This window comes from Rana temporaria, chromosome 11, assembly GCF_905171775.1.
Source record: "Rana temporaria chromosome 11, aRanTem1.1, whole genome shotgun sequence".
Taxonomy (NCBI): domain Eukaryota; kingdom Metazoa; phylum Chordata; class Amphibia; order Anura; family Ranidae; genus Rana; species Rana temporaria.
The window spans coordinates 31,882,778-31,909,641 of record NC_053499.1 but is presented as its reverse complement, the minus strand read 5'-3'; the positions used below and the strand labels follow the sequence as shown (position 1 = coordinate 31,909,641).

Here is a 26,864-nt window from a genome sequence, read left to right as displayed (position 1 = left end):
TGGAAGCATTGAACTTCGTTTTTTTCAGCACGTCGTTGTGTTTTACACCACCGCGTTCTGACACAAACGGTTTTTTTAACTGATGGTGTGTACGCACATCAGACCCTCAGACCATCAGTCTGTGAACCGATGAAACTGAACTTCAGTCCGTTTTCATCAGTTTGGACTGATCGTGTGTACAGGGCCTGAGGCAGCTGTATTCATACTGAGATTAAATTACACACACAGGTGGACTCTATTCACTAATACGGTGAGTTCTGAAGGAAATTGGTTCCACTCGATTTTAGTTAGGGGTATCAGAGTAAAGGGGGGCTGAATACAAATGCACCCCACACTTTTCAAATATTTATTTGTAAAACATTTTGAAAACCATTTATCATTTTCTTTCCACTTCACAATTATGTGCCACTTTGTGTTGGGCTATCACATAAAATCCCCCAAAAAATACATTTACCTTTTTGATTGTCACATGACCAAATTTTAAGGGGTATGAATAATTTTTCAAGGCACTGTAAGTACAAGGCAAACAAACTAAAGTACAAATTCAGCTCCAACAAAAACTTATGTGTTAATGCTATTGACAGATTGTACAATATATGTCACTATATTTAAAATTGTTATACATTCTGCACTAACTACTCATTATTGCACTGTTCTATCAAGCTGAAAATGTTCAAATTTTTACCAATGCCAATAAGGTTATTCTTCATTTGTCAACAGTTTACTATGGAATGCTCCCATATTGAAGCTTAAACCATGTCGTTCTAAACCGTAAGCTGCAAGACTTTCAACAAGCATAACGCAAGAAAAAGGGATGCGACTAACCAACTTTATTATTTTGCCACCCTGTCTTCAAATATATCACCCGTAATGGGAAAGTTGACAGTGAATCCTTCAAGTAATTTATAGTGGTTTTGCAAATAATATCTTTTTTGGTTATAATGGCCAGGACAGGAACATTTTATTTAAGTGAGGTAACAATAAACAATATGATGTTGCATATGAATATTGTACATTCTCATTTTTTAGAAAGTGAAGCTTTAAGCTACATTTGCATCTCTGCATGTTGGGGTTGAGATGCATTTTGAATGTATTACTGTACCTATGGAAGGAGCACTTTGAAAGAGACTGTGCCAAAGATGTAGCAAACCTGATTACTTTTGAAAGTACAAGACAACAAAACGCTGAGGTGTTAATACACCCTTGAACTACTTCTCACATATTTACCTGTCTATCTTTATCTGCTTTGTTAAAAATAAAAGTTTATAGTGATCAATAGTGCAAGCTGTAAATAACACATACACATCTATATAAAAGATGTAGCTGTCTTATATGTTACATATTCCACCTGTATTTAGGATTGGTTCACACCTATGCAGTTTCCTTTTTATCTGCTTCTGTAGTGCTTTTTGCAGTGCATTTTACACACGTTTTTATGCATTTTTCCAAGCAGTTTTTGCATTTTTTATGTTTTTTTGGGGCCAATTTGTTGCTGGGTGGATTAAAAAATGCAAATTGCAATTTGTGGCAAAATCATGGTGAAATGGCAGCAAAAACAGCAACCTTTTCTAAAGTTGGAGCGACTTGTTCAGTATCAGTTAAGACAGCTCTCATAGGGAAACATTGAATTTGACATCTCATGCAACTTGGGGGTCTCACAAGTCGGACCATATGCCGCAGCAGTGTAAACCGAGCCATATGCCGCGTACACGCGATCATTTTTCAGCATGAAAGAAAACGTTGTTTTTCAGCATGTCCAAAAAACAAAGTTTTTCCAACTTCATCAATAAAAACTACGTTGCCCACACACTATCGTTTTTAAAAAATTATGAACAAAGCGCGGTGACGTACAACACGTACAACGGCACTCTAAAGGGGAAGTTATATTCGCCTTTGGACTGCTTTAGCGGATTCCTTGTTAGTAAAAGACGATTCGCGCATTTTGTCTTTTACAGCGTGATAAATGTGCTTACCAGAACGAGCGCGCCCATCTCATAACTTACTTCTGAGCACGCGCGGGTTTAAAACGTTGTTTTAGCCCACACACGATCATTTTTTTACAACCCAAAAACAACATTTTTTAAAACAACGTTAAAAAATGCAGCATGTTCGAAAACATTTTTTGTCGTTTTTCAGAAACTGAAAAATGATGTGCAGCCCACACACGATCATTTTAAATGACATTTTTTAAAAACAACGTTTTTTCATGCTGAAAAATGATCATGTGTACGCGTCATTAACCACTTGCCGACCAGTCACGCACATATACGTCGGCAAAGTGGCTTGTTCCCACAAATCGACGTACAAATACATAGGCTCCTTTATGGGCCATAGCAGGCTCACACGTGCGTGCACCAGCTGCACAACAAGGGACCCGATGAGCATTGTGCCAGCAGCCCACCCAGGTGTTACAACAGCAAATTAATATTCGCTATTGAAACCCTGATCCTCAAACCGGCCAATCAGAAGTAAATCTGAGACCCCCGTTTTCCGATTGGTCGAAAAGAGAAGATTCCCAATTGGCCTCCGAGCAGGAGGGAGAAAACGGAAGCCGCCGTGATGCCCGTGGAGAGAAGGGAAAGCCATTCCTGCCGCCTAGCAAGGAAAGCAGTCGGTGAAGCCCGAGAGAATCGCTGCCCACCATAGATGGGGTAAGTGCACCAGGCCCACCCAACCGACCAGGGATGGGAGGGGTGCTACCGTTTGAGCCCCCCAAATAAAAAAATTTTTTACCACCGCCCAATGTTTGCTTAGTTTAGCTTGAAATCTTGAAATATCATTTAAGAATAACGATTCTGTGTGGTTATTTGGTAAAATAATACAACTACATAATTTCATGGTGTCTATCTTACTGAGAAGCATTCACTTGACCTGAAACATTACAGTCTGCAAATGCTTTTATTGTGCGTCGACAATAAAGTGGAGGAAGCGGAAACATAATACCAGTGTTAGACATATAAATGAACTTTGCTTAACATGTGTAATTTCTTGGTAGAGGAACATATGAAGTGTAAGCCCAGAACAACAAGGAAATGCTTTTGTTTGATTACCTAACATGCCCCTGAGGAGCACTGACGGGTCTGTTTCTCTTGGACTGGGATGAGAGGCAGGGACTGCCAGCTATGTCTGACTTGTTGAGGTCGTCATCTGAACCTGCATTACTGTACTGAGCTGATGCTTTTTGATGTGTGGAACGATCTTGAGATGTTGATCTTCTTGCTACACGCACTGATTGAGGAGGAGAGGCTGAGCCATGTTTAGGTATATTATTATATTTTCTATCTTTACGATGTCTGGCTGAAGTCTTTGCATAAGGAGATGTATAATTTCTATACAAAACAATGAAAAAGGAAGCTGTCAGTCATAGCTAAAGAGCAAATACAGATTATAAAAAATATACATTAATTCAATTGTTTTCTTTTTAGTTTCCTTAATCTAATAGACAATTGCACATAAATTCTGTGTACAGTACTGTGAAAAAGTATTTGCCCCCTTCCTGATTTTTTTATTATATATTTTTTTTGCATATTTATCACACTTAAAGGGGTTGTAAAGGAAAACATTTTTTTTCATAATAAGCATCCTTTACGTGCAGACATTCCTCTTTTCACTTCCTCATTGTTCGTTTTTGCTGAGAAGTTGCTCTATTTCTTCTCTGTTCTGTTCACTTCCTGCTTGTCTGATTTTACTGACCACCGTGAAGGGAGGCTTTACTGCGGTGGTCAGTAACGTGCTCGCCCCCTCCTGGGAACTACATCTGTGTGGCAGAACGCTCTCTACGTGTTAGAGACTTCAAGGAGGTGTGAATTACTGGGCGTGCCGCAATTCATACTGGGAAATGTAGATCTTACATGAACGAGCGATGCAAACCAGGAAGTGAATGAGAGAACAGAAACTAGAATGCCGGAGGTGATATAGATGAAGGAATTTAATAGGTATTTACTCGTTTTTTAACAGAATCATTACACTATTCTGTCTTGCAGACATTAATTTTAGGCAAAACATTTTTTTCCTTTACAACTCCTTTAAGGTGGTTGTAAACCCTTACAACACACTTTATGCTACAGGTAAGCCTATATTAAGGCTTACCTGTAGCTACCCTGGATATCTCCTAACCCTGCACGGTTTAGAAGATATCCCCCTGTGTCTGCATGTGCTGAAGTCATCGGCACATGCACACCAAAGCAACGGTACGCCTATGGAGATTTTTAAATACCGAAGTTTGGCGCCATTCCACGAGTGTGCACAATTTTAAAGCGTGACATGTTAGGTATCTTTATACTCGGCGTAACACCATCTATCACATGATACAAAGAAATTGGGCTAACTTAACTGTTTTTTTTTTACCGTGTGACATAAAAAGTTGCAATGACGGCCATTTTGTTCCCTATGGTCTATGTTTTCTAGCAAACAAATTATGATCTTTACATGTAGGAGAGGAGTGCTGGAATTTGCACAGTATGGAAGTGATTAAGGGAAAAATATGTCCAAACCTGCCTATGTGAAAAAGTAATTGCCCCTAAACCTAATAACTGCTTGTGCCACTTGGTGGTGGCAATAACTGGCAATGAGTCTCTCACATTGCTGTGGATACATGTTGGCCAACTCCTTTTTTCAGAATTGTTTATATTTTCATTCAGCCACATTGGAGGATTTACGAGCATGAACATAATAAGGTAGGGATCCTCAATCTATGGCCCTACAGCTGTTGTAGAACTACACATCCCATGAGGCATTGTAACACACTGACATTCACAGACATGACTAGGCATGATGGGAATTGTAGTTCCTGAACAACTGGAGGGCCGTAGTTTGAAGACCCATGGTTTAAGGTTATATGATTCAGGTGACCTTTCTCTTCCAGTGTGACCTCCACCAATGTCAGAAAAACGCACTCACCAGATATAGTTGCTGTCTAATGAACAGAATAGCAAAAATCGCATATGATAAGATCCAGGTCATCAGAGGTATGTAGTCATCATTAGCTCGCATTTATCCCCTCTACCTGAACCACAGGACCGTCATCAGAGTGTATTCAAGTGAATGGATCATAACCAGGACGTTTTATTTCTCATGGTAAAAACAGCTCAGCATATCCCATCCGTAGTAATATGTCACCAATGACAAAGAAAAAATCTCATGGTGCAGTATTTATTGGCAAACCAGAAATGTATATATATATATATATATATATATATATACACACACATAGTAATATGTCACCAATGACAAAGAAAAAATCTCATGGTGCAGTATTTATTGGCAAACCAGAAATTTATATATATATATGAATATATATATACATACACACACACATATACTAGGGTGACCAGATGTCCCCGGTTTCCAGGGACAGTGCCTGGATTGAGGACACCATCCCTGGATTTGTCCCCTTATCTGTCATCTCAGCATGGGGCCCAGTGGTAGAGTGTGCGGTGACTCCCAAACCCTGTCCACCAATGAGCTAATCCCCTGCGGTACAGCTATTTAGAAAACAAACGTCTCCGGACCGCCTGTGTTCAGTGGGAGCCGGGGGACAGTAAGCGGACTATTTCTTCATTTTCGGGTATAGGCGGATTAATCTGCTGCAGCACACTACACAGTTGAGGCTCGGCCTCTTCAATATGAATACACTGCTTAATCCGTCTAAACCTGAAAATGAAGAAATAGTCCGCTCTCTTCCCCCTGGCTCCAACTGAACACAGGGGAATTTGCTTATTGGTGGACAGGATTTGGAGTCCCTGCCGCTCTACCTCTACCTTCTTCCAGCCCTAGTTGCCCAGCTCAGTGGTGCCCAGGAGGAAGGGAGGACCATATCTACCACCGGTGCTCAGCTGGTCCCAGGCTCCCAGCTGCAGGAGGAACCACCTGCAGGAGAAGCACTGCACCTGGACCTCAGAACAGGTGGGGGGGGGGGGGGCTAACAATGATGAATTTGAACAACCGAGGCTGCATTTCTTGGGCACAGCTGAGGCTGCATTCCAGGGCACAGATGAGGCTGCATTCCAGGGCACAGATGAGGCTGCATTCCAGGGCACAGATGAGGCTGCATTCCAGGGCACAGATGAGGCTGCATTCCAGGGCACTGGTGAGGCTGCATTGCTGGGCACTGGTGAGGCTGCATTACTGGGCACTGATGAGGCTGCATTCCAGGGCACAGATGAGGCTGCATTCCAGGGCATCTTCATAACATTTGGTAGTCATATCAGAAAAAATAAGAAGTATCTTTTTTTTAATCTTTATTTATGGAGGAAATAACGTGAGAAATAACGTATGTATATATATATATATATATATATATATATATATATATATATATTGTAAACACACAGCTCCAGGTCCTGTCAGGGGGGGGAAATGCTTATCCTCTGTTCATACAATGTATGAACAGAAGATCAGTGATTTCCCCTAGTGAGGTCCCCCCCCCCCCCCCCCACAGTAAAAACACACCCAGGGACATACTTAACCCCTTCCCCGCCCCCTAGTGTTAACCCCTTCACTGATCGCTATAAAAATGCCAATGGTCCCAAAAATGTGTCAAAAGTGTCCGAAGTGTCCGCCATAATGTCGCAGTACCGAAAAAAATCGCTGATCGCGCGCAATTACTAGTAAAAAAAAACAAATAATAAAAATGCCATAAAAATACCCCCTATTTTGTAAACGCTATAACTTTTGCGCAAACCAATCAAACGCTTATTGCGATTTTTTTTACGAAAAATATGTAGAAGAATACATATCGGCCTAAACTGAGGAAAAAAATCGTTTTTTTTATATTTTTTGGGGGATATTTATTACAGCAAAAAGTAAAAATATAATTTTTTTTCAAAATTGTCGCTCTATTTTTGTTTATAGCGCAAAAACTAAAAAACGCAGAGGTGATCAAATACCACCAAAAGAAAGCTGTATTTGTGGGAAAAAAAGGACGCCAATTTTGTTTGGGAGCCACATCGCACGACCGCGCAATTGTCAGTTAAAGCGACGCAGTGCCGAATCGCAAAAAGTACTCTGGTCTTTGACCAGCAATATGGTCCGGGGGTTAAGTGGTTAAGGTGAAAAAACATTTACCTTTACAACTACCTTAAGATTAATTCTTTTTTTTTTATGCGAACATTTTTTTAAATTGCTCTGGAGCCAAATTGGATAATTAGATAACCGTAGATGGATTCCCAAAGCTGTAAAAAAAAAAATTTTCAGACCCATTGACTGCACAACCTCAAATAAAGGGGACCCATTGCCCGTCCAGAAAACCAAAAAGTGGTGAGTTTAGGGGGAAAACGGTACTGTGCACCAATTTAGGAGATGGAAATAAATAATTGCCTTTATTTACTGTTTTAAATGATGGCAATTAGATGATTATTACACAGTTAGCATTATTTACTTTCTCAGTTTTGAATGTTGGTCTGCCACTCACGGTATTAAAAAAACAAAGTTTCCAGTGAAAAGCCATATATAAAATCCAGCCGCCATGTCACTGTTTTGAACGTGATTATAGGAGCAGGAGAATGATGGTTGCCAGGGAGTAGTACTTGTCATTTTCTTGCTGCACAGCTTTCCCTGTCAAGCCTTTTCTTTTCAATTACAGTAACATTAGAATATTAATGGATTGTAATTATCCACCATCTACAGCAAGATCCATCGCATACACAAAGTGCTTCTACCATTAATGTCAATCTATATTTATACAACTGTGCTCAGATGCAATGGCCTATCCTAACAGAAACTGCCAGAGGTACAAAATATTAAGTAATATGTCTTTCTTTTCTTCAAGGAGGGTTTGTTAACAGTAAAGCACAACACTTACAATGTATTGCCAGGAATTAAACATTTACACAGCTAATCGGCAATCTGCTGTGTAAACACACGTTATTGTGCGTTTTCACTTAATAAACTGTGATTATTGCAAATCTGTTTTAAATGCAATAGATGTAAACACAATACTGTATATGCAGTCATTGGTTTGGCCACAGCTATAGTTCAAAATGCAGTTTGGCTTTTAGAACAGATCTATGAATAATGCAGAACCATCAAAATATACTTTTAGAATATTAACCACTTAAGACCCGGACCAAAATGCAGCTAAAGGACCTTGCCCCTTTTTGCGATTCGGCACTGCGTCGCTTTAACTGACAATTGCGCGGTCGTGCGACGTGGCTCCCAAACAAAATTGGCGTAATTTTTTTTCCACAAATAGAGCTTTCTTTTGGTGGCATTCGATCACCTCTGCGGTTTTTATTTTTTGTGCTATAAACAAAAATAGAGCGACAATTTTGAACAAAATGCAATATTTTTTACTTTTTGCTATAATAAATATCCCCCAAAAATTTCTAAAAACATTTTTTTTCCTCAGTTTAGGCCGATACGTATTCTTCTATTTTTTTGGTAAAAAAAAAACGCAATAAGCGTTTATCGGTTGGTTTGCGCAAAATTTATAGCGTTTACAAAATAGAGGATAGTTTTATTGCATTTTCATTAAAAAAAAATGTATACTACTAATGGCGGCGATCAGTGTTTTTTTTCGTGACTGCGACATTATGGAGGACACTTCGGACAATTTTGACACATTTTTGGGACCATTGTCATTTTCACAGCAAAAAATGCATTTAAAATGCATTGTTTATTGTGAAAATGACAATTGCAGTTTGGGAGTTAACCACAAGGGGCGCTGATGGGGTTATGTGTGACCTCAAGTGTGTTTACAACTGTAGGGGAGTGTGGCTGTAGGTGTGACGTCATTGATTGTGTCCCCCTATAAAAAGGATCACACGATCGATGACGCCGCCACAGTGAAGAACGGGGAAGCCGTGTTTACATACGGCGCTTCCCGTTCTTCAGCTCCGGGGACCGATCGCGGGACTCCAGCGGCGATCGGGTCCGCGAGTCCCGCGGTCACGGAGCTTTGGACCGGGTCGCGGGAGCGCGCCCGCGACCCCACGGCTGGGCTTAAAGGACAACGTACCTATACGTTGATGTGCCCAGTCGTGCCATTCTGCTGACGTATATCGGCGTGAAGGGGTCGTTAAGTGGATTCGATTTGTATTCCGGATTGTGTCTCGGCTGGAAAGATTGACCATTGTCTTATGCCATCTACACACGATGAAATCGGACCAATGGATTTTTTCATCAGATATCCGATGAAGCTGACTTTCATCAGTCTTGCCTACACACCATCAGTTAAAAATCCGATCGTGTCCAACGCGGTGACATACAATACTACGACGTGCAGAGAAAAATGAAGTTCAATGCTTCCGAGCATGCGTCGACTTGATTCTGAGCATGCATGGATTTTTGACCGATGGATTTCCCCACAGACGATTGTTTTTTTCTATCGGTATTTTAACCATCAGAAAATTTTAAAACAGGTTCCATTTTTTTTCACCGATGGGGAAAAAAACGATGGGTCCCACACAGGATCGGTTCGTGTGTACAGGGCATTAGGCAGCCTTACTCTGCCTTTTTACCACAGAGGAACCCTTGAAATAACTTTCAAGTCTCAGGGAGCCCCTGTTGAAACCAATTCTTTGATATGTCAGTGTGAAAAATGCCCCCTGCATTGGTGGACAGTGGGGAAAATACCCCTTTACAGTGGTGGTTGGAATGCCACCCTTAAAAGATCACTTTTATCATGCAGTTGGCTCAGACAAGTGGTCCTGGAACTATGCAGGCACCATCAAATGGATGTTTAATCAGCCACACTTCAAGGAACCCCTAGCAAACTCTGGAGAAAAACCTGGTTAACCACTTGCCACCCGCCCACTGTCAAATGACGGAGGAGTGGTGCGGCTCTTGTTCTGGGACAACGTATTCCTAGGACACGGTGCGACCCCTTTCTCGGTAAAGATCAGGGCTCTTTAACCATGTGATCGACTGTGTCCAATCACAGCCGGTCACGCGGAAATGCCATTTATCAGCTCTCCTTGCCTCACACTGACAGAGTGTGTGGCGAGGAGAGCCGATCAGCGGCATCTCCTCACAGGGAGACCAGGACAGGTAATCAGTAGGGATGAGCTTCAAGTTTGAGTCGAACATGAGTTCGACTCGAACATTGGCTGTTCGCCAGTTCGGCGAACAGCGAACAATTTGGGGTGGTCGCGGCAAATTCGAAAAGCGCCCTGTACATGTATCAATGCAAAAAAAGTTTTAAAAACTGTAGTTTTTTTGGGAGCAGTGATTTTAATAATGCTTAAGGTGAAACAATAAAAGTGAAATATTCCTTTAATTTCATACCTGGGGGTGTTTAAAGTAAAGTAGCGCATGTTTCCCGTGCTTAGAATTGTCCCTGCACAAAGTGTCATTTCTGAAGGAAAAAAAGTCATTTAAAACTACTAGCGGCTATTCATTATTTGTCGGTCCTGGCAATACAGAGAAAAGTAATTGACAAAAATAACACACGGTTCAGGAGGGGGGGGGGGCGCTCTCTCGACCCCCCCCTCTTTTCCTGCAGCCTGCCAGGTTGCGTGCTCGGATAAAGGGTCTGGAATGGATTTTTTGGGGGAACCCCACTTCATTTTTTTTTTAATCACGTGGGGTTCCCTTAATATACATACCAGACCTGAATCGCCTGATATGGAATTTGGGGGGACTCGCGCTATTAATGAATTGTCGGGTCCCAGCAATACAGATACAAGTCATTGAAAAAAATGGCAGGGGTTCCCCTTAATATTCATGGACTGGGGAGGGGGGCCCTGTCATTTTTTTCAATTATTTTTCTCTGTATTGCCGGGACCGAAAATTCATGAATAGCCGCTAGTAGTTTTAAATGACTTTTTTTTCCTTCAGACAATTCTAAGCACGGGAAAAATGCGCTACTTTACATGCATATTTTAGACACCCCCCAGGTACGAAATTTAAAGGAATATTTGACTTTTATTGTTTCACTTTAAGCATTATTAAAATCACTGCTCCCAAAAAAACTCAAGTTTTTAAAACTTTTTTTTGCATTGATACATGTCCCCTGGGGCAGGACCCAGGTCCCCAAACATGTCATGTTCGTGTCCCATAGACTTTAGTGGTGTTCGCGTGTTCTAACACATTTTTTGCCTGTTTGCATGTTCTGGTGCAAACCGAACTGCGTGGCAATCGCTATCAAATGTGCAATGTGTTTTTGGGGGCATTCATTTAAAATTTTGGGCGCATAGGGCAGACCCCTGAAATGAAATGGGGCGCTCTATGTGCAAAGTGCGTAATCGTCTGAAAATTGAGAACACAAAAGTAGGAAGGCAAGATCTTGATATGTGAAGTGTGAATCGGGCTTAAGACAGGAGGTAAAACTTACCTGACCAGACTCCAAAAAAAAATTTAGTCTGTTTAAAACCAATGAATTTTTTTTGGAGTTTACATACACTATAATGCTTTGTAAATTGTGACAAAATGTACATTATAAATAGAACATTCTGTATTTAGAGTAAATTACTTGGAAAATTGTTTTCTTACCTGGGCAAAACAGGGCATTGTGCTTTTGGCTTTTCAATCTTGTCCAGATATTCTTTAACAATGATGTCTTCTAAGCTGCTTTGATGTGACCGTGCTGATGATGACAAATAACTGCGCAAAGAGACCGAAGACAATTGGCTCCCAACAGATGAGGCACTTAAAGGCCTTCTGTAACCTGCCATGACCTGATAAGAGAAGTAAATTCATTCAAATGGCTGTATAGTACCAATTCAACGTGTCATCAATTGCTGCTTTAATCAATCTACAAGCCCTTAAAATGAGAAAATATCTGTTAAAGAGCCTGAGCAAAAAAATTTAAAATAGCAATATACGGTATAAAAGCCCAATTGGAGTTCAAAAGAATGTACCGTATATACTCGAGTATAAGCCGACCCGAATATAAACTGAGGCACCTAATTTTACCACAAAAAAATGGGAAAGCGTATTGACTTGAGTATAAGCCTAGGGTGTCCATCTGCATGCCTCACTGTGCCTCACTTTGCCTCACTGTGTCCATGCCTCACTGTGCCTCACTGTATCCATGCCTCACTGTGTCCATGCCTCACTGTGCCCATGCCTCACTGTGCCCATGCCTCACTGTGCCCATACCTCACTGTGCCCATACCTCATTGTATCCATGCCTCACTGTGCCCATACCTCACTGTGCCCATACCTCACTGTGTCCATGCCTCACCGTGCCCATGCCTCACTGTGTCCATGCCTCACTGTGTCCATGCCTCACTGTGCCCATGACTAGACTTACGTTTAACATGGGAGTATAAAGAAGGGGTGCCGACTTTGAAAAATCAGTGCTCCACAGCCGTAGGTCCCCCAGACAACAAACTTTGCACACTTGTAGAGGAAGAGTGGTGCTATATGTGTGGCAAGTTTGGAGTCCAAGGGACCTACGACCGGCTGGTACCGGGTCCCCAAAGTTCGGGAGATCAGGCGCAAAAAAGGTGACTTGAGTATAAGCCGAGGGGGGCATTTTCAGCACAAAAAAATGTGCTGAAAAACTCGGCTTATACTCGAGAATAAATAATAATAATTTTTAGGTAAATCTTGGATTGGATTTAAACAGGGGCTGGGGAAATTTCAAAGACAGTCGGTGCAGAGTAAAAAAAAAAAAAAAATCAGGATTACATACCCACACTCTGCCGCTCCTACTAGCTTAGGGGGGTGTATTTTTTTCCATTATCTGTGCCCCTTTCTGATGATCATGTGCTGGTTCGGGTGCATGCCCATTCAGCTCCGCTCACATGTTCTTCTGCCTTGGTTGAAGTCCCGGACAGCCGCCTGCCTGCTTATCTCCTTGCCTTCCCCGGCGGAGTGATCTTCCTCCTCTCCCCACCCAGTAGTAGCTGGGGACCGGAAAGTAAGACTTGACAGGCTGTGAGGTGGGCGGCGACGGGCAAAGTCGCTGATTGCCGCCATTACTAGTAAAAAAAAAATATGTCCCCGGATTTCATTTAAAAAAATATGGTCACCTTAGAGTGGCGTCCTCAGTGCCATCCAGTGTGGGGATCCAGGTCAAGGGACTCTAATGCAGGGTTGACAATGCTGCTTGGGATTTCAGTGAAGCAGAAATGTTGTTGGCTCACAACAGGAAGTTAGAAATTTAGCGGATTTCTTCCAACATGTATTTTTTTTACTTGCAGGCGTTTTAAAGAACATCATCAAATGTGCAAATATTGAAGATTTTTACTTTGCCCATACATACACTTTAAATTCAATAGTACATTGGCCATTGTCTTGAATTGGTGCATTATTTTACAGAAATGTGGCTACAGAATGGGTTAACTTTTTCAAGCTAGAAAGTTAATCAGACAAACATCTTTTTTTTTTCATACAGACTTTGAATCAGTGAATGAACAATTTCACAAATTAGGATTGATGAAGTATGTCAGCCACTGGAAAAATTGCACCTTTTAGATTTAACATTTACCTAACTAAGCAGAAAAAAACATCTGCAGAAAAGGTATGTTCCTGATCTTTGCTGCTCTACATTTTGTTCTGACGATTTTTATAATTACACACTGATGTACTGTATTGGGAAAAGTATGAAGAACATGAAATAATTAGCATCTTCTGCTCTTGCATTAATTAACTATACAATGTAAACATATATGGTCGTTTTTTAGATTATCGGTTCATTTTCCAAATGCAGAACGAGCGCAAATTTCTGCATATTAAAAGGTAATACGACTGAAACGGATGTTTCCGATGTTGGTGGGTTGAACCGCACTCTGCTTTGTTTTTTCTAAGATCTCTTGGGGATTCCAGGAGCAAGAGCTGGAGTTTCAGTTTCTGCCCTACTGCTGCATCGTTATAAGATTATAAAGAAAGGAGGTACAAGACATATAAATCAAGGAGGTAAGTCAACCAAATGATTAGATTTTGACATGTAAAATCTCAGTGGAGCAGTGTTACCTTTCAGCACTAAAAGCTTCAGGAGAATAGGAGAAGAATAGCATTCTAAGGGTCTTTGTTAGGGGGTAGGTTTTTGGGTTGGGTCACGTTCTAGGGTAGAGTAGAACCTTTCCCCATAGAGGTCTACAAGGTGACTGCTCTAAAATTCTTGCCTATTTTTTTGCAGTCTGTACACATCTTATCTTTTAGAACACAGGTGTCAAACACAAGGCCCGGAGGCCGAATCGGGCCCTCCAGGCCATTTCATGTGGCTCTCACACCTCTCCTGCAGTTGGAGGAGAGCTGCAGACCCTTACTTTCTGCTTTCAAGCAATGCAACCAGTTTCTTCCCAGCAGCAGCATAAGGAAAGGGGGAAAAATTAATAGGTCTGGTGTCACCAGAGACACACCTCCATCCCTGCGTTTAGCATCAAAAAATATAAATTTGCCCATGGGACTTTGAGTGAGGTGAGCACTGTAGAGCCAATAAAATAACAAGAGTAATTACAGTATATATTGAATTCAAGTAAAAAGCAGTACATACATTAATGTCATGTACATGAGCCAATTCAAACAGAATGCAGAAAATAGGTAAAATTATATTGCGAGTAACTGTCCATATTAAAACACACACAAGCATCAAGTGTATACCCGACACGTTTCGCGAGGCTTAGCTCGTTTTTCAGGGGTAGATGCTCGTGGTATACCTAAAATGAAAGGATAGAGTATGTAGTATGATATGAAGGGCACAGGGTAAGGGGGGGCCCTTGATATGGAAAACCCCATACTCACCGATGGACAAAGACCAGTGCATGCGGTGGTGCGAATTGATGGCACAGTGGTGCAAATTGATGGCACAGTGGCTGCGTTTGATGGCATGGCACAGTGGTGCAAATTGATGGCACAGTGGCTGTGTTTGATGGCATGGAACAGTGACTGCGTTTGGGCACAGTGAGACTGCAATTTTTTTTTCCTTTGCGCCCCCCCCAAAAATTTTGAGCACCAGCCGCCACTGCTTGGGGGTATCCCAGTGCGCATGCTCAAAATTAACGGTGTAGCGTAAATGGGATACGTTACGCCGCCGCAATTGTATGTGAATCTGGCCCTATGTTTCTACTACTCTTGGCTCAGGTCTTTCATCCATATATAGACATACATGCATCTTTGTATGCTTACTTACCTTACTATTTTAACTATTTATGTACACATTACATCTTTGCATATAACTTATTTGGAGAATTTACCTGCAGCCTGTTCCTTCATTACTATCTTCACCACACACCTGCACTCTATTCCACTCTCACTCTACTTCTCTTTCTGCTTTCTTATCTAATTGTGGTTTTTTTTCCACCAGCCAGTTTCTGGCATCTTTCACTACATTCCCCCTCAGTCTATATGCTCACCACTCTTGGCTCAGGTCCTTCATCTACACATAGATACATATGCGTTTTTGTACGCTTATCTACCTTATTACTAAATATCCATTATACACATTTATGTTTAATCAGTCAATACTCATTATGGACCCACTGAGACACAAATTTCATCCATGCTGTACCCTCCTTCCGTTTGGCCCCAGTTGGGACTTTGTTTGGCCCCGCCTCCTCTGCTACCTGGCAGGACACTCACTGCCGCCATATTGGGGGCCTCGCATGTGCTGGTCTTTGACTATGTCCATCGGTGAGTATGGGGTTTTCCATATCAAGGGCCCCCCCTTACCCTGTGCCCTTCATATCATACTACATACTCTATCCTTTCATTTTAGGTATACCACGAGCATCTACACCTGAAGAGCGAGCTAAGCCTGTGTGTGTTTTAATATGGACAGTTAATCGCAATATCATTTTACCTATTTTCTGCATCCTGTATGAATTGGCTCATGTTCATGACATTAATGTATGTACTGCTTTTTACTTGAATTAAATATATACTGTAATTACTCTTGTTATTTTATTGGCTCTACAGTGCTCACCTCACTCAAAGTCCCAAGGGCGAATGTTTCTTTTTTGATCATAAGGAAAGGGGCTGCACTGTGATGTAAGGGAGAGTGGGGGGCTCAACTTCTGATGGTGGGGTGGCTCTTGACATCTAATATATGGGGAGGAGAATGCACTGGACATGTAATCTTACAGATACAACCAACCCTATTAAAGGCAATCATAATTCTGATGCAGCCCACGATGAAATTGAGTTTGACACCCCTGTTTTAGAAGGTTAAATCCCTGTGCAAGCCCCCATGTGACAAAACCTGGACCTCACAATTGAACATAGAGGTATTATGGGACAAGGGGACTCATGAACCAATAACTAATCATATGAGGCTAGAAGGGACAATGGTTTCCTTATGTTTAGGGGCAACTTTAGTATTCTCCATATCTCAACTTGTTTCTCCTGACAAGGTCTGAACATAACCGGCTAAGTCCTGGGGAAAAAAGTGTGGGAACTCCCACCCAAGATCCACCCCCCCACCACAAAAAAAAAAGGATACGCTCATATGCATAATTACTAAACCGCAAGTTCTTTCTAAATCCCGCGATAACTCACGGCAGGCCTCCACAATGTCTCCTGGGAACAATGACAAAAGCTCCCAGGAGACATTGCGGCATCGAGGAAGTGACGCAATACCCGCACACTACCCTATGAATCCATATACAGGAAGCGGCCAGTAACATAAAGAATTACTAAGGTTTGCCTGCCCCTGACAGTGACTCAAGCTGGGCATCGCCGCTTAGTGAAGGATCGGCTCGGGCGGCTCGGCTGCTCTCGGCTGCTCTAGTCCTGCAAAGGGAACTGAGTTCCTGCTGTGAAAAAAGTGCAGGGACGCCGTTCCCACGCGTTCCCGCAGGACTTGAGCCCTGATGTACAACCACTTCTCACTCTACATGTTTTGCTCAGAAGAGCTTCCTCAGGAGTTTTTGGAAGTTTAAATACAAATTTCATAAACTGTCAAAAAAACGTAATGAGGACAAAGATAGCTACACTTAAAGGGGTAATGCATGCCTTACGGGACAGGTTGTACCAAAGATGCTGTTGTCTTTTAAATTAGAAGTCAAGATGGGAAATGAGCATTGTCCAAGCTATACCGGAGTCATTTGCCAGATACAAACCTGGACATGAAGCAGTTATCTTTCCATTAGCTGCTATACTGTACCTATATTGTATAGTGTCGTTCTGCAGCATTCCCATCTATGCATGTTTATCAATCTGTCATCTTCAGCTTGTCACTATACTGTAGGTTCACCACGGTGAGATACTGTCACGTCAACATTCGTATGGTCCACTGCGCTCTTATAATAACTGTGAGTTATTATGGAAAGTGTTACTGTGTGAAGCAATCACGCTTAATATTTTTACTTTCCTACTTTGAATGCATGCTCATTTTTCAAACAAACATATTGCCTTTTTTCCAAGCAAGGCTGTAAAATGTTAGAAATCCTGTCCGATGGAGATGTTAAAGTGTATTGGGCCTGGGAGATTTGAAGTGCTTTTTAGACTGCATATGTGTGAGTAGGAGATTTTTATACAATAAAGCATTATTCGTTTAAACAAAGAGCACTTAGATTCCTTGCTTTACCCACATGTGTCTGGGGGAGTTTTTGAAGATGATCACCTGCAATCTGGTTTTTCTTTACCCCTAAGGCCTTGTACACACGGTCGGACCAAACCGATGTGACTGGTCCCTCGGACCGTTTTCATCGGTTCACCTCTGAAGTGGCCGTACGGCCTGATGTGTGTACACACCGTCAGTCCAAAATCCGATCGGGTCAGAACGCGGTGACGTCAAACACACGACGTGCTGAATAAAACGAAGTTCAATGCTTCCAAGCAAGCATCGGCTTGATTCTGAGCATGCGCGGGTTTTGAACCGATGCTTTTCTGTACTAACCATCGGTTTGGTCCGATGGGGCAGCAGTCCATCGGTTCGGTTTTGAAGCATGTTTTAAAATTTTGGACCGAAGGAAAACAGACCAATAGCCTATACACACGGTCGGTTTGAAATTTGACTTCAAAATGAACACTGGTCTGTAGTGCATGTTTATACCTCAATACCATAAATAATAACTTATTAGATTTTTTCACTCCAGCAGTATACAATGAGTTTGGACATTGTAGAGAAATGTTAACTAATGCATTACAATTTAATTGCACCCATTAGATTTTAGACGACTAAAATTAGTTTTAGTAGACTAAAATGTAGTGGAGATTTTAGTCGACTACATACGACTAAAACGAAAACAATTGCAGAAGACTAAAATGGCACTAATGCCGCGTACAGACGGTCGTTTTTCGTGATGAAAAAAAAACGACGTTTTAAAAAACTTAATTTAAAATAATCGTGTGTGGGCAAAACGTTGTTTTATGTCTTCAAAAAAACATGCTTGAATTGTTTTGTGTCGTTTTTCAAAACTTCGTTTTTTGTTTCACAGAAATTGACCATGTGTAGCAAAAAACGACGTATAAAACGATGTTTTTAAACCCGCGCATGCCCAGAAGCTAGTTTTGAAGCAAGCTTCAATGGAAAAAAGTGGTAAAGGTCACCTCGCTTTGCTAGAGCATTGTAAAAAAAACGATGGTGTGTAGGCAACGTCGTTTTTGAAAATGAAGTTTCAAAAACGTTGTTTTATTTCATGATTTAAACTGTCGTTTTTTTTCATCATAAAAAACGACCGTCTGTACGCGGCTTAAGACTGAAGCAGCGTACACAAGACCATTTTTCATGTCATGGAAAAAAACGATGTTTTTCTTGACGTGATTCTTGTCAAGCCTGCCTTGCGTACACACGATCGTGAAAAAAATGCTCGAGCAAAGCACGGGGACGTACAACACGTACGACGGCACTATAAAGGGGAAGTTCCATTCGAATGGCGCCACCCTTTGGGCTGATTTGCATGCGTGAACTTGCTTCTGAGCATGCATGTTTTTTTCCCATCGTTAAAGCCTACACACGACGAGAAAAACGACGACGTGAAAAACGACTAAAAAAATAGAGCATGTTCTAAATTTTTAATGGTCATTTTTCTCGTCGACTGTTTTAAACAAGCAATTAAAAAAAAAAAACATTTTTCTCGTCATGAAAATCGGTCGTGTGTACGCGGCATAAGACTAAAACTGAATCGAAATTTGCTGCCAAAATTAACACTGGTCTCTGGATCTCCTTCTCCACATGTGGAGGATATGTGTTATTGCTGTCTGGTCTTTGTGGTTCATCTTTCTGGACTTTTGGACATTTTGTAATTTTTACCTTTTTCTTTTTATTGGCATTTTGCGCTGCACATTATTGTTTTGAAAAATGTTAGAAAAACATGTCAGAAAAGTATATATAGATATATAGATATATATATATCTATATATAGATATATATATAAATATATATATATATATATATATATATATATATATATATATATATATATATATATATATATATATATATATATATATATATATATATATATATATATATACCGTATATATACACACACGTTTATATTACATCATATAGGTTTTACAGTGTAGCATTTTTTTATTTTTTTGTTATTGTAGCTACTGGAATGAAGTTTACATTTTGATAATTTCTAGTTTATTATTCAATATTTTTAGATATAAACATAATTTGTGCGCCCCTCTTCGTATTTTATAAACGATTTGGAGATGCCCTCCTCCTGAGAATTTTCATCTAATACATCTAACAAATGCACCATTTCCTGCGTTCTCTGCAGAAGAAAAGTCCTGATCTTGCAGTTCAGACACAGTTTGAAAACAGATGTATACAAGAGACTCTTCAATGAAATTGCATCTCCATGTTGTACAAATCCTTTGTTTCCCTATCAAATCCTTGTCGAAAACTTCCCCATCAAATTGCTTGGGAGAGAGACTTGGGCATCGCTCCTGAGTTGGAGGACTGGCGAACATGGACTACACGCATAATTAAGGGCATCATAGTTTTTTATACAGATGGCACTGTCCTGTAGCGTATGTAGTATCAAGTCACCTTTTGTATGTATATGTGTTATACTGTGCACTTTTCCTTTTTTTAGGGCTGTGCAAATTAACTTTTAATTAATCGATTAATCTTAAATTTTTTTGATCGATCAAAATCTTTTTGATCGATTAAAATTCTTTTGATTGGTACTCACCTCTCCGCCGGCTTCTGGGCCTTCAGAGAGTTCCATCGGAGATCCGGTGACGTCACGGACACCGGCAGGGCTTGCCGTGTCCATCCGAAGGGCTCCTTTGCTGTGCCTTCATATCTGCATGCCGGCGGGACCTTACTATCTGCCACACGCAAGGGCTGTTACACTTCCCTCTATCACTTCCCTCTATCAACCTGGGATTCTACAACCATCCACTGGGAGTTGTGATAGTTTCCCTTCATGGGACATCTACATGCCGACGGACTGATGTTAACCCCTCCTCATCTGGATTCAGCAGTGGTAATGTGGTACACATTTTTATACCAGTATCATACTTAGCTACATGTTTTTATGACTGCTTTTGCTACCGTTTGGTATTACTCGCACCATTTTTACAGTTTATGTAGCTACATCGATTTTATCTCCAGTGCAATATTTATTTGGTTACCTACTTGAAGACTATAAAAGTTTTAATGCTATTCCCATCGAGCGCTGCCTTTGTGTGTTTTTTGTATCCTGCTATCCATATTTCCAGTGGTTGGTAGCTGCACTGGGAATCAGCCTGCAAGGAGATCAGCTAAAAGTAGTTGGATCTGTATGTGTGTTATAATTAATCGAAATTAGTCGATTAATCGATTAAAAAAAAAAAAAGATTAATCGAACAGAAAAATTTTGATCAGTAACAGCCCTACTTTTTTTATTTTTTTTGCAAAAACATTAATAATATTACCATAAAAAAATAAAATAAAAATGGGCATCATGAATGCTGCCCTGATTGAAGCAGGGTACAAGGCGCTTCAGAGATGGCCCTTAGGGCCAGAACGCCTCTCTAAAATGCATGTGTAGGTACAATTTTAACCACTTAAGACCCGGACCATTATGCAGGTTAAGGACCTTGCCCCTTTTTGCGATTCGGCACTGCGTCGCTTTAACTGACAATTGCGCGGGCGTGCGACGTGGCTCCCAAACAAAATTGGAGTCCTTTTTTTCCCACAAATAGAGCTTTCTTTTGGTGGTATTTGATTACCTCTGCGGTTTTTATTTTTTGCACTATAAACAAAAATAGAGCGACATATTTGAAAAAAATTCAATGGGCCAGATTCACAAAGGTTAGCGGATCTTTAGATCCGTGTAACCTATGTGTTTTAAGATCCGCCCTCGCAAGTTTGTGAGGAAAGTGTCAAATTCACAAAACACTTACCTCCAAACTTGCGACGGCGGATCCTAACTCCCCCAGCGGAATTCAAATTCCGCGGCTGGGGGAGTGTCATATTTAAATCAGGCGCGCTCCCGCGCTGATTTAAATACGCATGCGTCGTCCGGGGAATTTCCCGGCGTGCATTGCTCCCACTGACGTCAATAGGACGTCAGTGGTTGCGACGTGAGCGGGACTTGCGACGCGCGTGTTCGTGAATCGGCGTACGCAAACGACGTAGGGAATTTCAAAATCGACGCGGGAACGACGGCCATACTTAACAATACTTACCCCTGCTTTTAGCATGGGTAAGTATACGACGGGTACCGCGCTACGGAAACGACGTAAGAACACCGCGTCGGGTCCGCGTACGGTCGTGAATTTCGCGTATCTCGCTGATTTACATATTATTCAGTGTAAATCAGCGGGAACGCCCCCGGCGCCATTTTTAAATCAAAAAAAAGATCCGACAGTGTAACACAGTGTGACACTGTCGGATCTCAGCCCTATCTATGCGTATCTAAATCTATGAATCAGGTGCATAGATAGGACTAGTAAAAATCCGAGATACGATGGTGTATCTGAGATACTCCATCGTATCTCTTTTGTGAATCTGGCCCAATATTTTTTACTTTTTGCTATAATAAATATCCCCCAAAAATATATAAAAAAACTTTTTTTTTTCCTCAGTTTAGGCCGATACGTATTCCTCTACCTATTTTTGGTAAAATTGTTTTGCGAAAAAATTTTTTTTTACTAATAATAGCGGCGATCAGCGAATTTTTTCGTGACTGCGACATTATGGCGGACACATCGGACAATTTTGACACATTTTTGGGACCATTGTCATTTTCACAGCAACAAATGCATTGTTTACTGTGAAAATGACAATTGCAGTTTAGGAGTTACCCACTAGGGGGACGCTTTAGGGGTTAGGTGTGACCTCATATGTGTTTCTAACTGTAGGGGGGCGGGGCTGGACGTGTAACATCATTGATCGTCTTTCCCTATATCAGGGAACAGATGATCAATGACACTGATCGGCGATCGGGTCCGCGGGTCCCATAGGGCGCGGTCACGGAGCTTCGGACCAGCGCGCTTGCGACCCCCACGGCTGGGCTTAAAGAGACACGTACAGGTACGTGATTGTGCCAAGCCGTGCCATTCTGCCGACGTATATCGGCATGAAGGGGTCCTTAAGTGGTTAAGTGACGTCCCTTTTAAGCAAATCCTAAGCTAAAGTACAGTGGAACCTCGGATTGCGAGTAACGCGGTTAACGAGCGTTTCAAAATACAAGCTATTATTTAAAAAAAATCCTGATTTGGTTTGTGGGTGTTGTCTCGCAAAACAAGCAGAATTCAAGCCTCTGCGGTGTGCAGTACAGCATTTGGCCAGAGGTGCGAGGGCACAGGTGACACTCAGAGCTGCTCAGAGATACACGTAAACACTCCGTTCCTGAGTGTTTGCGTGAGCTTTGGAGGGTTTCTGAGTGCCTCCGAGCGGTCTTCGAGTATTTCAGAGTCTCTCCGGCGCCCCCCCCAAATCTGGCTAAATGCAGTATTGCATGCAATAGACATCAATGTGGAACAAATTATCTTCGTTTCCATTGACTTCTATGGGGAAACTTGCTTTGATATGCGAGTGCTTTGGATTACAAGCATTCTCCTGGAACGGATTATGCTTGTATTCCAAGGTTCCACTGTATATCCAAATCTTTTACATTTTAGATAGAGAAGGGAATGGTTAAAGCTGCATTCTATTTTTTTCTCATCTTTTTGTGTCTCATTAGAGGGGAACTAAATCCTCCTATCGTTACAGCCAAGGAAGCTGCCATCTTAGCCTCTGATCTGCATCTACCATGGTGCTACACATATAAATCAGTTATAAAAAAAAACATTAGTCAAACCATTTGATGATTTGACAGTTTGGCTGAGAGCAGAAGTAACCGTGATCAGAGGCATAACTAGAACCTTTAGGGCCCCAGTGCAAGAAACAATAAAGGCGGCGAAACCCTGGTAGTTCTGCCACTGGTGACAGTAGTTTTTATTTTTTTTATTTTTTTTTACCATTGTATTTAATTATTTACAATATATATATATATATATATATATATTTTTGTCCGCTAGGTGGCGCTTCCGTCGTTTTCCCCGTCGAGTATGCAAATTAGCTAGATACGCGAATTCCCGAACGTACGCGCGGCTGACGCAGTAAAGTTACAACGTTTACGTTAGGGTTGTCCCGGCGTAAAGTTGCCCCTGGGTGTATGAGGCGCAACCAATGTTAAGTATGGCCGGCCATCCTGTGTCGAAATTTGAAAAGTTACGTCGTTTGCGTAAGTCGTCCGTGAATGGGGCTGGACGCCATTTACGTTCACGTCGAAACCAATGACGTCCTTGCGACGTCATTTGGAGCAATGCGGCCTGGGATATTTTACGGACGGCGCATTCGCAGTTCGTTCGGCGCGGGAACGCGCTTCATTTAAATGCTTCACGCCCCCTACCCGCCAAATTTGAATTCTGCCGGGTGATTTACGTTACGCCGCCGCAACTTTACACGCAAGTGCTTTGTGAATAAAGCACTTGCCTGAATAACTTGCGGCGGCGTAACGTAAATCAGATACGTTACGCCCGTCCAGTCGTCCGTGAATGGGGCTGGACGCCATTTATGTTCACGTCGAAACCAATGACGTCCTTGCGACGTCATTTGGAGCAATGCACCCTGGGATATTTTACGGACGGCGCATGCCCAGTTCGTTCTGCGCGGGAACGCGCTTCATTTAAATGATACATGCCCCCTACCCGCCGAATTTGAATTCCGCCGGGTGATTTACGTTACGCCGCCGCAACTTTACACGCAAGTGCTTTGTGCATAAAGCACTTGCCTGAAAAACTTGCGGCGGCGTAACGTAAATCAGATACGTTACGCCTGCCCAGTTTTATGCCAATCTACGAGAATCTGGGCCTAAGCCCTCAATCTCCATCTCTGCAGCCTTATCAGCACAGAATGAATGAACAGGAATAGCTCTGTATAGAGCTTCCCATTCATTCACAGGCTAAAGCATAGTGAACACAGTTTACTATGCTTCAGTTATGAACAGTCAGTGATCGGTATTGATCAATGACTTTATTCATTCATTTCAAAGGGAAACATGCATGGTTGAGGCTGCCAATCATCTTCGGTGTGCTGAGGGGGGTTGGCATCCCACAGGGTTCTGTGGTGTCACTACAAATGACTGATGCAGATAGCAGAGGGATGAGAGAGCAGGTAGGAACCACATTAGGTGCTATAGAGGGATAAGCTTTGTTTATTTTTCACTACAGAGGTGTACAACAACTTTAAAGGATACGTTCTCATTTTAACAGAAATGAATACATTTGCATTCTTTGCAGGAAAATGTGCATTTACTATTTTTTGTTTTAGGAGCCTGGAAAGCATTTCATGGCATCAGCAGATCGCGGATGCCATGCAGGTCTCGTGCAGACTGTCAGTGTGAGCTGTCTGCCCAAGTGCCCATACATCATACAGGCATGCAGTTTTACACTAACAGGAAAAATCAATGAAAGACTGCAAAGGCTGTCAGCAGTTGTAGTCCATTTGTTAACAGAACACTGCGAATAAATGACGCGGCTGGGCGGGCAGAACCCCTGCACGGCTGTGTTTTCTTTAGACTGTGGCAGCGACCATGGGGGGGGGGGGGAGATACCCCACTTGCTGCCAAAGCAGGGGATCGGGGGAGTGTGGGAGCTGGTATATTTGTAACATGTTACACCCTGATTCTGGGTGTAACATGTTACAAAAGGTGAACTTATCGTTTAATAAGGAAATGATGCAAAATAATAATGACTAAAAAAAGAAATGTGGATAGCATTGGTTAGTGAAAAAATGCCCCCTTACATTGATGGTTAGTGAAATGCCCATTAAAGCGGGAGTTCACCTAATTCGTTTTTTTTTTCTATTTTCCCCTTAGATTCCTGCTCGTTTTGTCTAGGGGAATCGGCTATTTGTTTTAAAATATGATCTGTACTTACCCGTTTTCGAGATGCATCCTCTCCGCCGCTTCCGGGTATGGGCTGCGGGACTGGGCGTTCCTTCTTGATTGACAGTCTTCCGAGAGGCTTCCGACGGTCGCATCCATCGCGTCACTCGTAGCCGAAAGAAGCCGAACGTCGGTGCGGCTCTATACTGCGCCTGCGCACCGACGTTCGGCTTCTTTCGGAAAATCGTGACGCGAAGGATGCGACCGTCGGAAGCCTCTCGGAAGACTGTCAATCAAGAAGGAACGCCCAGTCCCGCAGCCCATACCCGGAAGTGGCGGAGAAGATGCATCTCGTAAACGGGTAAGTACGGATCATATTTTAAAACAAATAGCCGATTCCCCTAGACAAAACGAGCATGAAGCTAAGGGGAAAATGTGTTCTCTATGGGTGAACCTCCGCTTTAACATCAATGTAAGGGGGACTAAACTGACCACCAACGTAAAGAAACACTTTATTGGCCATCAATGTAGGGGCCCTAAACTGACCACTAATGTAAAGAAGCATTTCATTGGCCATCAATGTAAGGGGCACTAAACCAATGAAGTGCTACTTTACATTAGTGGTCAGTTTCGTGCCCCTCACATTGATGGCCAATGAAGTGTTTCTTTACATTGGTTGTCAGTTTAGTGCCCCTACATGGATGGGCAATGAGAGGCTTCTTTACATTGGTGGTCAGATTAGTGCCCCTTACATTGATGGCCAACAAAGTGCTTCTTTGCATTGGTGGTCAGTTTAGTGTCCCTTACATTGATGCCCAACAAAGTGCTTTTTTGCATTGGTGGTCAGTTTAGTGCCCCTTACCTTAATGGCCAATGAAGTGCTTCTTTACATCGGTCGTCAGATTAGTGCCCCTTACATTGATGGTCAAGGAAGTGCTTCTTTACATTGGTGGTCAGTTTACTACCCCTTACATTGATGTTTAGTGAAATTCCCATTTACATTGGTGGTCAGTTTAGTGCCCCTTACATTGATGGGCAATGAAGTGCTTCTTTACATTGGTGGTCAGTTTAGTGCCTCTTACATTTATGCCAATAAAGTGCTTCTTTACATTGGAGGTCAGTTTAGTGCCCCTTTCATTGATGTCAATGAAGTCCTTCTTTTCATTGGTGGTCAGTTTAGTGCCTTTTACATTGATGGGCAATGAAGTGCTTCTTTACATTGGTGGTCAGTTTAGTGCCTCTTACATTGATGGGCAATGAAGTGTTTCTTTACATCGGTGGTCAGTTTAGTGCCCCTTACATTGATGCCAATGAAGTGCTTCTTTACATTGGTGGTCAGTTTAGTGCCCCTTACATTGATGCCAATGAAGTGCTTCTTTACATTGGTGGTCAGTTTAGTGCCCCTTACATTCATGACCAATGAAGAGCTTCTTTACATCGGTGGTCAGTTTAGTGCCCCTTACATTCATGACCAATGAAGAGCTTCTTTACATCGGTGGTCAGTTTAGTGCCCCTTACATTGATGCCAATGAAGTGCTTCTTTACATTGGTGGTCAGTTTAGTGCCCCTTACATTGATGCCAATGAAGTGCTTCTTTACATTGGTGGTCAGTTTAGTGCCCCTTCCATTCATAGCCAATGAAGTGCTTCTTTACATTGGTGGTCAGTTTAGTACCCCTTACATTGATGGCCAATTAAGTCCTTCTTTTCATTGTTTCGT

The 26,864-nt window shown here is 41.9% G+C and overlaps 1 protein-coding gene across 1 annotated transcript in view; it reads right to left on the bottom strand.

Annotated features, from left to right (window-relative positions):
- Positions 1 to 11,687, bottom strand: part of LOC120916781 (doublecortin domain-containing protein 1-like) — a 137,055-nt gene extending 125,368 nt beyond the window's left edge. The window contains exons 1-2 of the mRNA XM_040327718.1: positions 11,431 to 11,687; positions 3,051 to 3,329 (exon numbers count right to left, since the gene is read on the bottom strand). Of these exons, the coding sequence (XP_040183652.1) occupies positions 3,051 to 3,329; positions 11,431 to 11,612 (461 nt within the window). The 5' untranslated portion in view covers positions 11,613 to 11,687. The remainder of the gene's footprint in view (positions 1 to 3,050; positions 3,330 to 11,430) is intronic.
- Positions 11,688 to 26,864: the final 15,177 nt, after the last annotated feature.